Here is a 16329-nt window from a genome sequence, read left to right as displayed (position 1 = left end):
TCTTTTATTCATTTTTAAGAAAGAAAAATTATTTTGCCTAATTTTGAAATATAATTGATGGTGTTATCTTTTAAAATTGGTCTAACTGAAGTGTGTGTCTTCAAGGATGAACGACTCGCTATTTTTTCATTTTGGATTTGAGATTTTAGAAGAATATAGCTAAACAAACAAGGACTTCATTTAATGTTTGAACACAGTTATACGTCGCATTAAAATAAATAAAATAAACAAACAAAAAAATGACAGCAAAATCTAGACAACATTAATTAAAACTTTATTGTCTCAGCGTTTTATTCGATCAATAATGACTCCATTACATAAGTTTCAGAAATTTATGTTTTTTTTAATTCGTGCATTTTCATACAATTTTGTTATGCACCTCAGGCTATTTAATGAAGACATGTTTTATCTATTACTATCTACTTGATACCACATGGTGAAGATTAAAAATAAAAAGAAAAAAAAAACATTTATTTAGAATTCAAAAACAAAATGGCTAATGGAGCTGAGGAGAAACTTTATCTTCACGTAAGTTGTAAAATTACATTATATATAATCTACAGATTCATAGAACAAATATTTACTAACAGTTGACTTACATAATGTTATGTTGATCCAGAACTTCACATATTTTATTTTTTTTATTTATTAATCTAACACAAAGTTATCTACAGGGTGTCCCAAAAAACATGGGAATTCAGTGACGAATCGGATATCGTCTTTGTTATGAATTAGCATTGTATAATACCTAATTTCAAAAGCCATAATATTATTATGTCTGCTAGAGTTTATTCTATGAAAAGGATTAAAGACTGTAAAGATGTGTCTATAATGTCTCCGCAAGATGAACAATGAAGACGGACAAGTTTATTCTGTTTGTATACTGCAATTTTCTTGTTTTATGCAGTCAAAACATAAACAAACAAAATGTGAACATAGCAGACGAAACTCTTACAGATTACAGCTTTTTCAGTAGGTATCAATAAACTAAATCAAAGAACTATTTAAAAAGACGATATCGAATTCGTCACTGAATTCCTATGTTTATTGGGACACCCTGAACGAAATCAATAGAAATTGATTGCAGATACATTATTAGACAATAGTCTGACCACTGTTTTTATTGTACATGATATACAATACAGATATGAGTAAAACTGTATATATATTTATAAAATGTATGAAATGTACAGGATGTAAGTCTGGAGACTATGGATATTGATTTTGATTTAAAAACCTGGAATATGGAGAGAAAATTCAACAATGCCATAGGAATACATATTTCAACAGTCTAATGGTAATCAACACAAGTGTTGCTGTTATTTTTGCCTACCTAGAATAAACATTGTATTTGTTGCTTACTTTTTAAAAGTCTATTTTTTTAATTGATCTGATATATAAATTTTTTGACTTATCAGAAAAAAATGTTCAGGATATTGTAGGAAAACACCAAAAGATTTTACTCTTTACCACAAACTCAAATTTGTAAGCCCTTTATCTTCGAAAGCTGATGATGTAAACCTTTGATATTTCAAACTTTGATTATTATATTTAAAAGAATTCATAGTTTGAAAAGACTAAGGATTACGATATTGGGGTGTAAAGATATAGGGATTAGAAAATCAGAGTTTGTGTCAAAGACTCAATTCCTTAGTATTTAAATGCAATTTCCTTTTTAAAAAAACGAAAATCCTCAATAGACTTAAAGTATGGAAAGGGACAGAAAGTGACAAGCGTAATTTTAAATGACTTTCGATTTAAAGAGGGATATATTCTTACGATGGTAACCTTTCAACCTTTTACTGATCATCGAGGACAGATAACTCAGTTGTCTCTTAAATGATCTGTAGAAAGCCGTAAAGTTGAAGTGTACGCTAGCGTATTGCGTGAACTCAATGCGGTTTTCAAAAATTTTAATTTTGAATATTTATATTTTTCCAAGAAAGTAAATATCAATACAAAACAGCTTGCAAACAAAGTGTTTAACAAGGAATCAATCAAAGTTTAAAGGGAACCATTGTTAAGTTCAATTGAAGCAATGCATACTGTCCTTAGAAAGTAAAAAGTCAGGTTACATGTACGCGCAGGGCAGATGCGTAGTCAGGNGGTTACTGAGCCCCCCACCCCTGAAAAGAAAGTAAAACTTAGGTTCTCCCCCCCTGAACAAATTTCTGACTACGCCCCTGGCAAAGGGCCGTAAATATTTATATCTAAGCTTGGATTTAAGGTCGAATAAAACCTAAGTAATCTTCTATGTCATTATATTAGAAAATTGCAACAGTTGTAAAGGCCTTCCATCACAGTAACCTCTGATTGTAGCTTTTTTGCTGCAGGGTTTATATAGATCTGAACTTTTTATGATTAATCGTTTTTCTTAGTTTATTTGAGAAAAATAAGGTTATATACCTTTCATTCTTATGCTTAACGCATAGTCATACTCAAAGTAAAAACAATATAATACGAAATATGTGATTTGTCTAGAGGAATTAAGAAATCTAAAGATGTTAAATATCCCAGACAAAGCATCACATTCAAAAAGCACTTCCAACCTACTTTCTAACCAATCATCAAACTCTAACAAACTGCTTCCAAACCAACTAACCAACCACACCAAACTACTATGCCCTGGGATAGTCAACGAAAGCAAACGACCATCAACACATTCAACAAATAATTTTAAAACAATGTCGACCAATGTTTCATTTGAATCGATAAATTCAAGCGAAATTTCGTCAACTGATTCTGAATCATATATTGATTTAAAGACGTCACATCAAAGTTTACGATCACCCTTTATGGATCTAGAATCAACCTTTTCCCCGGATGAAAAATCACCCGGTCCAAACAAGAGATCACCCAATCCTGAAACGATATCACCCGGTCCAGATAAAATTTTGCAGAAAATAGAATATAAAGAATTACCCGGTTCATGTTTTCTCTCTCTCTCTCCTCTCTCAGGCAAAGAATAAAGATATGAACGAAATTAAAGAAACAAATCTTTTTCAACTTTATAATATGATAAAACAATACTTTTTTTAATGACTTTCAAATGCATTCTGATTTTATTGCTCCATACACAAAAATTTTCTATTTTAAAAGTAAAATATGTACAAAAAAATTATTTTAAAAGACAACCCTTTTTGCATTAAAATAAATGAGCAAAAGTTTCCCAAAAATTCAAATGAAAACCTCCGATATTTATTCAGTGTTTAGCATCAGGGACAGACAGTTCTAATGAAGAGGAGAGAATAAAGATGGCCTCTAAATATTTCTACAGATGGAATAATATTCGTCTTTTAAATAAGGTACAGACTTATGTTTTTCTTTCATGAACAATATTCTTATAATATATGTAAATATCTACCGACTGAAAAAAAATGTTGGGATGATGATCAAAAGATATTAAAGGGAGAGACGTTTGGATGTTTGTTTATTTTAATTAGGTGGCTTCTTTTTAAAGGGACTGCAAGCGTAATTTGAAGTAACCCTTCATGCAAAGATTTCAATGCCCGATTCACAATTGTATCTTTTCAAGCTTTGTCTGATCAAGTATCAATTAGATATTAATGTTTAGAAAACCAATTATTTTGTGGTTTCTCCACTGAATTCCAACTGCAGGAAAACATATAGGAATCAGAGTTAAAACGTTTTGAATCTAAAAATTACAATACCTTTGAATCTAAAAACTACAATACCTTTGAATCTAAAAACTACAATACCTTTGAATCTAAAAACTACAATACCTTGAATCTAAAAACTACAATACCTTTGAATCTAAAAACTACAATACCTTTGAATCTAAAAACTACAATACCTTTGAATCTGAAAATTACAATACCTTTTGAATCTAAAAACTACAATACCTTTGAATCTATCTAAAAATTACAATACCTTTGAATCTAAAAACTACAATACCTTTGAATCTAAAAACTACAATACCTTTTTGAATGGAGGGTTACTTGAAATTACGCTTAAAGTTCCTTTAATGATCGACTCAACTCTCTATTATGTAACGTTCTTTCAGAAGAAGGAAGTTAAAGCAGAAAAGTTTTTCGAGATGAATACAAAATTCAGGTAATTTTCACATTGATCACTGTTTCTATAACTTTTGTGGCAATTGAGAGGGGGGGGGGGTACTACAATTGCTTAAAGATACTGTTGACGTAGTTATAAGTGACCCTCCATTTAAGGAGTGTCATTTTTATCTAAATAAGTGTCATGTTTAGATGTTAGGTACTTTCCCAAAGGACTTTTCCCAAGCATCAACTTCCCAATAGTATTTTCCCAAGTGGCAACTTCCCATATGTGCAATTTCCAAAGCGGCAACTTCCCAAAGGTATATTTTCCCAAATGACAACTTCCCAAGTGGCAACTTCCCCATGAAGAAAAAGCGGCAACTTCCCAAATGTGCATTTTTCCAAGTAACAATTTCCTTAAATAATTTACTATATTTTCTTTAAAATAAGGAATAGCCGCAGCGCTCGGCCCCCTAGCCCATCCTAGTCGCAGCGCTGAGCCCACTTGTCCATTCTATGCGCAGCGCTCGGCCCCTATTGTAGCCTGCGGCGCCTCAGACGCCTAACCTATCTTGTATTAGCTGCAGCGATCGGCTCCCTAGCGTATCTTAGCCTCAGAAGGCTTAACCTAACCGTAAATCATAATAGGGATCGTTTAATACATTTTTATTCTTCGAAGAAAGGATGTAGGCCAACAACATGTTCTTCCCTTACTAACCTTACTAACTGAGAGAAACTGAATAAAAAAAATTTTTCAAGTTGCGTATTTTCAAAAAAAGGCTGAGAAAGTTTTTAAAAATGTAAACCTTAAATGTTCATTTAATACTTCCTTCATGGGGAAAATGCCGTTTTTCCTTCATGGGGAAGTTGCCACTTAGAAAATTGTCATTTGGGAAAATGTACATTTGGGAAGTTGCCGCTTGGGAAAATGTACATTTAGGAAGTTGCCACTTGGGAAATTGTCACTTGGGAAAATGCCTTTGGGAAAGTACCTAACACCAATGCTTACAGTCCTTCTAAATTATCAATACGCTCAGAGCCCTGTATGGATGGAGAAAATCAGTGGAAAGATTAAAAATGGAGAAAATTGAAACAGAATTGAACGAAGAAGAATGTAATGCACACATGAAAAGAATTTTAGCAACGAAATACAGGTTTTTAATATTATAATTATAATAATAATTATTATTATTAAATGATAAAGATCTAAATGATCACATGAGCTTCAAACTACAGAAAATACTAGATTCTAAATAACGGAAACTATACTATTATATACGGCCACGGGGTGAGTAAAAATAAAAAGGGTTTAGCGATGTTATGGACAAAATTTTCAAAATCAATAATTTGTTCGGATAGGGATAAATAAAATTGAACGTGATAAAAAAATTTCAATAATATTTTTGAAACATTGAAAAAAAATCCAAGAACCCAATTTTTAGATTAAAATTTTTGAAAAAAAATTGTTGGGAAAATGTTTACTTTCTTTTTTTCCAAAATTTTACGAAAATTCATCAAAAAGTAAAAATCTGCAGTAAATGTAAATGCAAATAATAGGCCTACATTTTTGGTTATATCTTATTCAATGTTTGATAAATTTTTGATTATATCTTATTCAATGTTTGATAAATTTTTGTGAAATTGGAAGCTTTTAAGGAATAAAAACGTTCAGGATTAAAAACATTTGTATATTTCAGAGATAGATATATACCTAGTAAAGTATTTCAGGGATAGATATATACTTATAAAGTATTTCAGGGATATATATATACTTAGTAAAGTATTTCAGGGATAGATATATACTTAGTAAAGTATTTCAGGGATAGATATATACTTAGTAAAGTATTTCAGGGATAGATATATACTAAGTAAAGTATTTCAGGGATAGATATATACTTAGTAAAGCATTTCTGGCTTGGTTCACCTTCTCTAGAATACAAGATAGGAAGAAGAAGCTTATTGCAGTTCAGGTAATTCAAATTAGATCTTTCTTAACGTCGTCTTTTTCACTAACATCCTAATTTTTCAACATTGGAAAAATGTTTCAGACTTAAAAACTTAAAATGGTAACAACAACCAAAGAAGAAAATTAACTTAAAGGGAGTGTTCGCGAAAAATGAAAGGGGTTTGAGGCTTACGTCGAACAATTATCGATGGTGATCAAGAATATTATGAAATATCATCTATATACGAATGTGTCGAAAAATTATCGATGAATGATTTGTTTGGAATCAAATTGACTTTTTTATGATCCGAGTAGAATGTTACAACTTTCTGAATTTGCATGGACGCTACGTTCTTTAGCATGAGTTGTTTTAACAAATTTCCCCTTATAGACGCAACAGATAGAATTGTAAGATTAGTAGCGATCACCATCGATAATTTTTTTACCTAAGTCTCAAACCCCTATAATTTTTTGCAAACACCCACTTTAGATAACAACTGAATTACTAGGCAACCCCTAACATTTTATTACGATAAAACTTTCTGAAAGCATTTAGTATTTACAAACATTTTGTTTGAAACTATAAACAAAATGTCAATGTTAGAAATATTGTTTCCATGACATTTTATTCTTGATTTTGAACAAAATTTTCACAATTTCGCAATGCTTTTTATAGTAAGTTCGTTGTTACGAAGAAAATGGTTGAGATAGTGTGAGTGGGAAATGACAATAAAAATGGCGATATTGAAAACTGATTTTAGATGGATAAGAAAGAGACAAAACTGAAAGTTGAATCTTTCTTGGAAAGCTTGACGTCTCTGAGGTGAACATTTATTTCCGGAGGAATCGAGTTTTATACTCACTATATAGCTTTTAACCTGATGGTGTAAACCTTCAATTTTTCCAAGATTATTTGATCCAACAAAATTCATGTAATTTCTTGTGGCAACGATTCAATTCCATAAAAAAAGTTTAAAAATAAACGAGAACCGCTGATAATTGAAACCCAGAATTCAGAGAGATTATAATTACTAAAATTAACATTTAACAAATTTTCCCCGCTAAATGCTTAAAAAACTTTTTTAACGTTTGATGTAAATTTTACAAAGAAATGAAAGTAACTTTAGTGACGTTTAAATCAGAAATGCATATTATCATCTAACCAGTGAATGAATGGCACTTAAAACGTCGATCAGACAGCTGTTATCTGCAACGAAAAAATTGTGCATGATAGAAAAAAATTGTTACTTTATTCATATTCTTCTTCTTCAATTTATGTCTTGAAAATTTGTATTCTTTACATAGGAAAAAGAATCAGCAAGCAATGAGGAGAAAAATTGTGGAAAATACACAACTTTTTAACATCATTTTTCCAGATAGAGCAGAAAAGGGAAGCAAAGAAAATCGATACTACTAAAAAACGGATCAAATATGGCAAAAATAAAAATTCGGTCAGTTTGTTATAATTGTTACTTACTTCTATTTTGTACAAATGTTAAACTGTTCTGGCCAACCATTATATAATATTTGTTTTTCTTTCAATTTTCTGACACTTCCAGACCTTTAGGAGAGAAAACAATATTGAAAACAAGAAGGTAAGAAAATGATCATGATTTTATCGTTTTGATGATTCTATCTACAAATACAAAATATTTCTTAAGAAACATAGTTTGATCCATAACCAGTTCAACACTGAGGCTCGGATAGAAAAGAAGGTAATAACAACGTGTTCTTTCTTTCTTTTTCTTCGGCATTTTAACTAGTTTTTCAATTTTCTTTTAGAAAGATTTGTCGTCTGCAATTATAGAATCCCAAAGAAAAAAAATAAAAGATCAAGAGAAAAAACTAGAAGAATTAAGGGAAATAAAATCAAGGTACAACTACAATATCATTCTTTTTTAATTTTTAACAAATAGTTAGCTCAATCAATGTTTAAAATTCGACTTTAAAAGCCTTTCTAGGTTAGAAAATAATCGGCCTCCACTGCAGCCAAAAATCCTCCAACATTTAAAAAGAAAAAAATCAGCCAAGAAAGAAATGCAAGAATTCAGTAAAGAAGAACATGAAATGGAAGATAATAAAGAATGTGAAGAAACGGATGAAGGTACAGGAAAAGTGGGGGAAGAAAACAAAATAAACACAAAAAATAATAACATGGAAGTAAAAGAGCAAAAAATGCCATCAGACGAATCAGAATATAATTATAGCGAGGATTTTGAGGTACAGTTTAGAATTCCAGGTCTCCAGAACGTTTAAATTCCATTTTCTTTTAGAAACACTTTATTTTTACTGTCACTTTACCAGTGAGCATCTTTCTGATTCTAAATAAAAAATTGGGTCAAATCGGTTCAGCTTATTCTAGATTTATTGGATAAATAGATAAGATTTAATGGAACTTGTGAATTTTAATGTCTTTTACGTATTAAAGGATGACGATGAAGTGCATTGTTCCAAAAAAACTCCAGAAATTTTAATAAAAATACAAGAAAAGGACAAGAGAAGACGAGAAAAAAGAGAACAAATAAGGTATAAAAAGAAAATTCTCAATATAAAGATTAGTTTACACTACTTTTATAATAAAGAATCTGCAAAATCGATAGATTGTTTGGTTATTTATTCAATCGATTTATTGATTGATGGATTGAGTATTTGATTAATTGATTGTTGGATTGAGTATTTGATTAATTGATTGATGGATTGATTAATTGATTGATGGATTGATTAATTGATTAATGGATTGAGTAATTGATTAATTGATTGATGGATTGAGTAATTGATTAATTGATTAATGGATTGAGTATTTGATTAATTGATTGTTGGATTGAGTATTTTATTAATTGATTGATGTATTGAAGATTTATGTTGATTGAATGAATATTTTTTTATTCTATTATTTTATTTGTGGATTGTTTATTTGATTAATTAATTGACGGGTTGTTGATTTAATAGATTTATTAATTGACCAATTGTTTGTTTAATTGATTGATTGTTAAATGATTGTAAATTTAATTGGATTTATTGATTCATTATTGATTTGATTAAAAACTTATTTGATATTTTATTTGAATGATTGATTAAATTATGAATTGTAGATTAATTGATTAGATTGTTTGTAAAATTTACTGATTGTTGATTTAATTCTTTGATTAATTAATTGTTGTTTTTTTATTTGATTTGATTGATTGGTTGAAGGAAGCTGCATGAGCTGCGAGCTGCTGAGGAGAGGGAGAGGAGAAGGAGTATTGAAGTAAAGAAGGAGAAGGAAGCAGAGGAGGAGTTGAGGGAACGAAGAGCCAGGTAGAAGGGGGGGAACTTGTTATTTTTCACTAACTTTTGAATTGTAAATAATAGGGTATCCGATCTTTATGTCTTTACCTAAACGTTAATTACATATATAAATGCTGCAGCAAGAAATCAAGCCATTGGTCAACTGCATACAACCGTCAAGGTACTGTCTGAAAAAATCTTGACAAGGTTATTTTCTTTATTTTCTAATGCCATTGTATAGCCATTGTAATTTTTTTTGGGGTACTCCAATGGCCTAAAAGAAAATCCGCGAACCTTTTTTTCTATCAAAATAAAAAGTTCAGAAAGGCAAAAATGTAAACATAAATTATTTCTATCGAAATCTAAAATTTTTTAAAGCTTGAATCACAGAATCACAGAAAATTTGCAAAATTGTGATAAGAAAATTCACAATTTTTAGTTCTGGTCTAATTTTTAAGGGAAAATTATTTAAATCATGATGTTTCTTTCTTCTTAGTTTATTCTTAAGCATTAAATATACGCTGTTCATTTTTAACCTTAAGAACCATGGAAAAACATTTTTCAGTAAAAATTATTCCAGAACTGAAAATTGTGAATTTTCTTATTACAATTTAGCAAATTTTCTGAGATTCTGTGATTCAAGCTTTTAAAAATTTTAGATTTCGATAGAAACAATTTATTTACGCATCTTTGTTGTTCTAAACTTTAGATTTTGAGAGAAAAAAGGTTCGCGGATTTTTTTTGGTCATTGAATTACCAAAAAAATTACAAATTTTCAAAAAATATTGAAAAAAAACACCATACAGGAGAGTTGCACAAGAAAAGGTACAATTTTGCACCAGGCGCCGCAAATTACACTTTTTTTGACTCACCCTGTATATATACCAAGAGGTTTAGAAAGGTTTAGATATCACTATCAGGCTTTGGCAGATCAAAATAAATGAGACACATTCCTATATGTCTCTTAAAAATTTGATCGTTTTTAGTTTTGGTTTCTCTACACAAGTCATTTGCGCAGTTTATAAAAAACAATTATTTATCCGAATAAAACTCTTTTCAAGCTGAAACAAGACAGTCTCTCTTATTATTGATAAGATCATTTAGTCTATTAAATGTGTCTCCTCGTTAATGCCTCTGATTGTAACCCGCCACAGATTACCTGACAATCTCTTACCTTTCATTAAACTCCTTACCTATCACAAAACATATGTGAATTGGATGTTTGTATCCAATTATATCCATCATCGTTGACTAAACTAGGGTCAACCAATAAAAACAACCTACCCTGATTTGGCTGAATAGTAAATTGTGATTGTTTATTTGTAATATATCATGCTTTGAAGTTGAATAAGAATATGAAATGTGATCTTTTAATCAATCCATTTTCTTATTTTTTTATTAAAAGATGGCGTCAGCAAAGGAAAGAGGAAATGGCACGTGAAATGAGAAAACGGAAGGAAGAAGAAAAGAGAAGATACGCTGAACTTAAAGCAGACAACTTTTATAACTCGTTTTTGCTCAGGTTTGATTTTAGAAATATTTTTAGATTTTTAATTTTCTTTCAAATCAAGTTTTTACTCTTAGTTTAACAAATAAGCATTAATCATATCCCAACCAAGTACACTACGCAGAAAGGGAATTGTAATACTTACTTCAAAGTTCAAAATATTTTCAAAGCACTATTTTTAAAAATTCTGAAAACTATTTTGCTGCATGTTTAGAAGGTACGGATTGACCCCCTGGATTCGTCTGCTGGAAGACGTAAGGCTAAAAGAACTTGAATCATCACTTTTTCATAAATATCAGCTAAAAAGGTTTGTAAAAACTTGTTCATACAAACTAACAAAGTAGGAATAATTGTTTTAATAATTTGCATGATTAATAATAGTTTTTAATAGAGTAAGTTAGAATTAAGTTAGCATTGGTAATACTACATAAAAGATTGACATTGCAGTGTGATTTGTTAAAAGTTCTTTTTTTTCAGCAACTTTATTCAGTTTATAATATGCATAAAGGGTTACCCACTAAGGAAGATAATTCTGAGACGACAGTAGGGATTACATTTTGTCTTCTTACAAGAATGGTCTTATGCAACTGTAACTTTTTTTCTTTAATTATTGAAATATAAAATATAGGATTATTTAACTCATTTGCATAAACCTAACCATTAGTTTTGTGTATCAATGGTTTTAGGTCGTTATTAAAGTCTCTTCATTTTTGGGTTGCCCTGCGTGTAAGTAGGGCATTTATTTATAGTAAGCAAAAACTAAATTCTTTGAGCTTTGTCAGGGTTAAAAAGATTAATCAACGTCTCGAAAAAAAATTCTATTATCTTAAATAGAAACTATACTTTCTTACTTCAGGTTCTTAGTTCTTTGAAGCAGGAAAAGAAAAAAATAGTTTTCCCATAAAAAAATGGTTATATTAACAGAAAGTATCAAAAAATTCTCTGAAACGGAAATGATAGTTTTTAATTACTTTAAATGGACTGCATTTCTAATTTTAAGTGACTCTCCATTTAAAGAGGGACAAACTAGCCCATTTAAACCTTTATCTGATTAGTAATGTGGCAGATTACGTCATTTTTCTATTTTTAAAAGTGTATAATTCTGAAAATTCTTACAATTTTTTCCTGCAGCATGGAATTGCGCAAGCCACTTTTGTGGAAACTCTTATTGGAAAATTATCAGTTTTGAAAGTTATGAGCATGGTTATCATATTTGATCAGACAAAGCTTTCAAGGGTGCCGTTGTGAATCGGACATCTAACAATGGAGGGTCACTTGAAATTAAATTTACAGTCCTTTGAACATTCTCTTTATTATTTAGGAAAATGTTTAATGCTTGGCAACAAGTCTGCAGGGAGGAGGAATCAAAAAAGGAATATTTCAAAAAAATTTATAAAAGTCACAAAAATTATTTGAAACCAATAATGTTATGATAATAATGATTTCTTCCACTTGTATTCATGAATTGCTCTTAAAAATATTTATAAAACATCTTTGAAAATTGATTTAGGAATCTAAAGCTGTGGAACATTTTATGAAAATACAATGTAAAAAGTATATTTTGAAATGGAAAGAGGTAAAATAATTTAAAAAAAAATAAAAATACATTTTTTTAAATAACCAAAAACTACGTACAGTTACATACATATTTATAGAAAATGATAAAAATAGTGATTATTTGAAAGATGAAACAACAAAAAAATCATAATAAGAAGAAAAGCGTCAACGCACATAATAAATGACAACAAAACAGATGATCAGAAAAATGCAGATCATGAAATTCAATGATAAATATATAGGACAATAATGGCGAAATTTAGGTAATATTCTCTGAACGAGCTCAAATTCAGGCTGCAGACGATTTTCTAGATCTGAAAATAAACTCGCGATATTTTCAAGCCTGGAGAGAATTAGTGAGGTAAGCTCTGTTTTTTCGTGAAAATATTTTGAAACCAATATTTAGCTGTTTTGTTCAGTGTTAGAAAGGTGTTCTTTATTAAAGGGGCTGTAGACTGTAAACTTAAAGCTAATAATCTTCATTTGTAGGGTAATATCTACGGTTTACATCAGTAACCCTTTAAATCTTTATCTGAGTAACTATGAGAAAGATTTCAATGATTGTTATCTTAAATTGTGTTAAATTTTGATTATGATATTCACTGTCATATCAGCATAAATCATCAAGTCACTTTTGTAGTGAAACCACAATTGAAAATAATGGTATTTAATTTTTAGCTAGAAAATCCAGAATATCTAATTTATGATTGACCAGACTAAGTGGGCAGCAGATAGGTCACTAGAAGTTAGTCGACAATCCCTTAAATATTTATTAAATTAGTTCTATGTTATTTAAATTTTTCATGAATTAATATTTAGGATGAGTAAACGTAGAGAATATTCGCTCAGCATCAAAAGTGATTTATTTTATTCCAGGTAATTTAAGATATTTGGATGATTCTTAAAATGATTCAAAGATTGTAACTAATACACAAAAAGTCTATAAGAATTTTGCCAATTTCTTCTTAAAAACAAAAGCCAAAAATTACGTACTCTAAAGTTCTTACGTTTGCATGTCTAGGTCTATAAAATTGAGAGAAAACAATTTAAGATAAAATCAACGGCTAAGATTTGGCGACACTTTGCTTCTTTTTACTTACTAGATAAATAGCTTTCTTGTAACAAAGCTAGTGAAAAAGATTCTTATAAAATTGTTTTTGATATTTTTTTCTTTTTCATCTGCTTTACACTTATGTTTTTCTCATTGTTGCATATTTTCCATATTTTTCTCCTTCTCACCTTTACCCTGACATATTTCACCAAATATTTTCCGGCTTTTTTCCTTCTCTTTTACGGATTTTTTTCTTCAATTTTTTCGGAATTTTCAGTATTTTTGACATTTTTTACTTATTCAGTTTCGACAAAAAAAATATTAATAAACGATAATTGAAAAAAATTTAGGATTCTGAAACGAAAATATTTCTTTTTGTGGCTCAGATATATTCTCTTGAAAGAATCAATATTGGAAAGCGAAAACACGAGGTATATAAAATATTAATTGAACATATACAGGGTTACTCATAAAGGTTGATACTTTAATGATGATCTAAAACATTTTGAGTTTGATTCAAATGATAAAAATACCCTCCGAGTCATTAAAAATATGTTTTACGGAAAATATAACTTAATTAACAATAAAATCAATAAATATTCAGCAGTAGGAATGTAAGAATAATTAGATTGAATTATTTCTGTTTAGTTTTTCGACCTTTTCTAACGGCTAATAAACTCAAAGGAACTGCAGAAATGAGTTTAAAAGACGTTTCATCAAGCTAGTGAAACTTTGTCTGATTAAGAATACATTAGATATTCATCATCTTCTCTTTGAAATTTGCAATTGTGGTTTCTCTTTTAAACTAAAACTAGAGAGGAAATTGTCTGAATTAAAGGGAGTGTTCGCAAAAAAATGAAAGGGGGTATTGGCTTAATGCGATAAAAAAAGTGCTTTTGACCGCTACTAATCTTACTTCTATCTGTTGTATTCAGATATTACAACCTATAGTCATCGATTATCTTTCGCCTCATTTGTATATAGTTTATATTTCATAATACTTTTTAATTAATTTGTTTTGAATTTGATTATTTCTTTTGTCGCTTGCGCAACTATCTACGAATGCCGCGAACCATTCACATTTTTCGAAATCTGTTAAAACGTTTTCTAAAAAAATAAAATATTATAAAATATAAACTATATACAAATGTGGCAAAAGATAATCGATGACCATAGGTTGAAATATCTGAATGATTTGTTTGAAATTAAATTGATTTTTTACGGTCTAAGTTGTATGTTGCAATTTTCTGAATTTGTATGGGCGCTAAGTTATTCGGTATGCGACGTCTTTAACAATTTTCTTCTTATAGACGCAACAAATAGAAGTAAAATTATTAGCGATCAAAAGCGCTTTTTAATCGAATTAAGCCTATACCCCCTTTCATTTTTCGCGAACACTCCCTTTAAAGACTTTTGAAACTAAATAGAACCACTATATCTTCCACATAATTGATCAGACGAAGGTTTAAAGAGTACTTTTGTGAATCTGCGTATGGAGGGACAACACAAAGACCATCCCATTAAGAAGTAAAAACAACTTTTAATGTATTTCTCTTTTCAGGGAATTTCTCCGATCCAAGGTTTCCATTCTTCTACCTGACTATATCCCATTGAGAGAAAATTAAAGAAAAATCATATTATCTAAAAAATTTATATTTTTAAAAGTCGCACAAAAATATATTTTGAAGATGAAAATCGGTCCTTTTAAACAAGAAAGTGATAACTTTACCAAAGTGCGGTAAAACGTTTTTTTTTGATCAATTTCGTAGATTTTCATGCAAATTTTTTTCAATCAATTTAAGTGATATTTAAGTTGTTCGTGCTCTACGGACTTCTCAGCTTTTGCGGAAGGGAATGTATCTTGTGTTTGTAAACTTTGTATTGTGTTCGATTGTAAATAGTCAAAAATGCATTAAATTATATGCATTTGCAAATTTATTTATTTTCAACTACTTTACAGGGAAGTTAAGAGCATTCACTCTGTCAACGCATGTTGAATTGACTTTGAAAAGTCCAAAAACCTGCATTAAAAAATGCATTTAAAAACTTAAATATAAAAAAGATGTGAAATTTGAAGACAAGGTGTAAAAAAATAGTGAAATAGAAAATTTTTTTATCTTGTAATTTTGTATTTTTTGTAAATAAAAATAATCTTATTTTTTGTTGACCATAAAATTTTGTACATTTTTTATTGTGAAATTATGGAATGCGTATTTAATTTATGAAATTTTGCTTGAGTGTGAGTATATAAGTAAAATTGGTATTTCTTTCAATTGAATAATTTTACAGGTCGTTTTTAAAACTATTTTTGTTTTGCAGTATTTGAACTATGCGCATGATGTCTGTTATTCTAAACATAACTGTTAAATCTCCCTAATAACTTTAATTACTTATACACTTTAAGCATCCCAAAATAATTGACAGCTCAAAGATGAGAGCTAAACACATGTAATAATAAGGTTTAATTACTTTACGTTGGTTGTATGTTTATAATACGAAATTCGCGAGATAGGAAGAAAACTGACCTCACTTATCTCGACTTGTAGTTGTAAGTATCTGTAATATGAAAACATGGGCTGTCTATTTCTCTGCAATTTGAGGGTGCAAGCATTTGATAATTCAAACTTAGACTATTTTATAAAACAGAATGTACATATTGAAATATCAAATATGTAGACAAAAATGTTTTGGAGAACTGTTAAGATTATAAAATCGACACAAGTGGAGGTACCAGGTCATAGAGATGGGCATTGTTTTTTAAACAAAAAAAAATCAATATTTTTTTTTGGAAAGTGTGTCGTTCAGAAATAAACAAGGAACGATGGAAAACGTTGGACAAACAAAATGGAGCGTTTAGAGAAAATAAAAAAAATTATAGTCCTTTAAAAGCCAAAAAAATTACGATTTGAAATCGTGCGTACGAACATTACTGAACGAACGAGTTTTTCAACTATTGTTTTTACTGAATGAACGATTTTTTAAAACA

At 29.5% G+C, this 16329-nt stretch overlaps 1 protein-coding gene and 1 long non-coding RNA gene across 2 annotated transcripts; both read left to right on the top strand.

The window, feature by feature from the left end:
• The first annotated feature begins 437 nt into the window (after window positions 1-437).
• Window positions 438-12168, top strand: LOC111706765 (trichohyalin). Its single transcript, XM_023479699.1, has 18 exons — window positions 438-528; window positions 1194-1272; window positions 2482-2958; window positions 3214-3305; window positions 4025-4074; window positions 5054-5170; window positions 5899-5986; window positions 6723-6784; window positions 7267-7351; window positions 7521-7556; window positions 7623-7676; window positions 7744-7835; window positions 7923-8181; window positions 8390-8487; window positions 9154-9258; window positions 10634-10750; window positions 10950-11042; window positions 12057-12168. The coding sequence occupies exons 1-18, from the start codon at window positions 493-495 to the stop codon at window positions 12166-12168; spliced, it is 2052 nt and encodes a 683-aa protein (XP_023335467.1). The 5' UTR covers window positions 438-492.
• A 101-nt stretch (window positions 12169-12269) lies between these two features.
• Window positions 12270-15439, top strand: LOC111706764 (uncharacterized). The gene is made up of 5 exons (XR_002766305.1): window positions 12270-12311; window positions 12556-12653; window positions 13112-13168; window positions 13694-13774; window positions 14905-15439. It is a non-coding gene; the product is annotated as an uncharacterized LOC111706764 (long non-coding RNA).
• Window positions 15440-16329: the final 890 nt, after the last annotated feature.

This window comes from Eurytemora carolleeae, unplaced genomic scaffold (genome assembly GCF_000591075.1).
Source record: "Eurytemora carolleeae unplaced genomic scaffold, Eaff_2.0 scaffold655, whole genome shotgun sequence".
Lineage (NCBI taxonomy): Eukaryota > Metazoa > Arthropoda > Copepoda > Calanoida > Temoridae > Eurytemora > Eurytemora carolleeae.
This window is presented reverse-complemented; position numbering and strand designations above follow the sequence as displayed.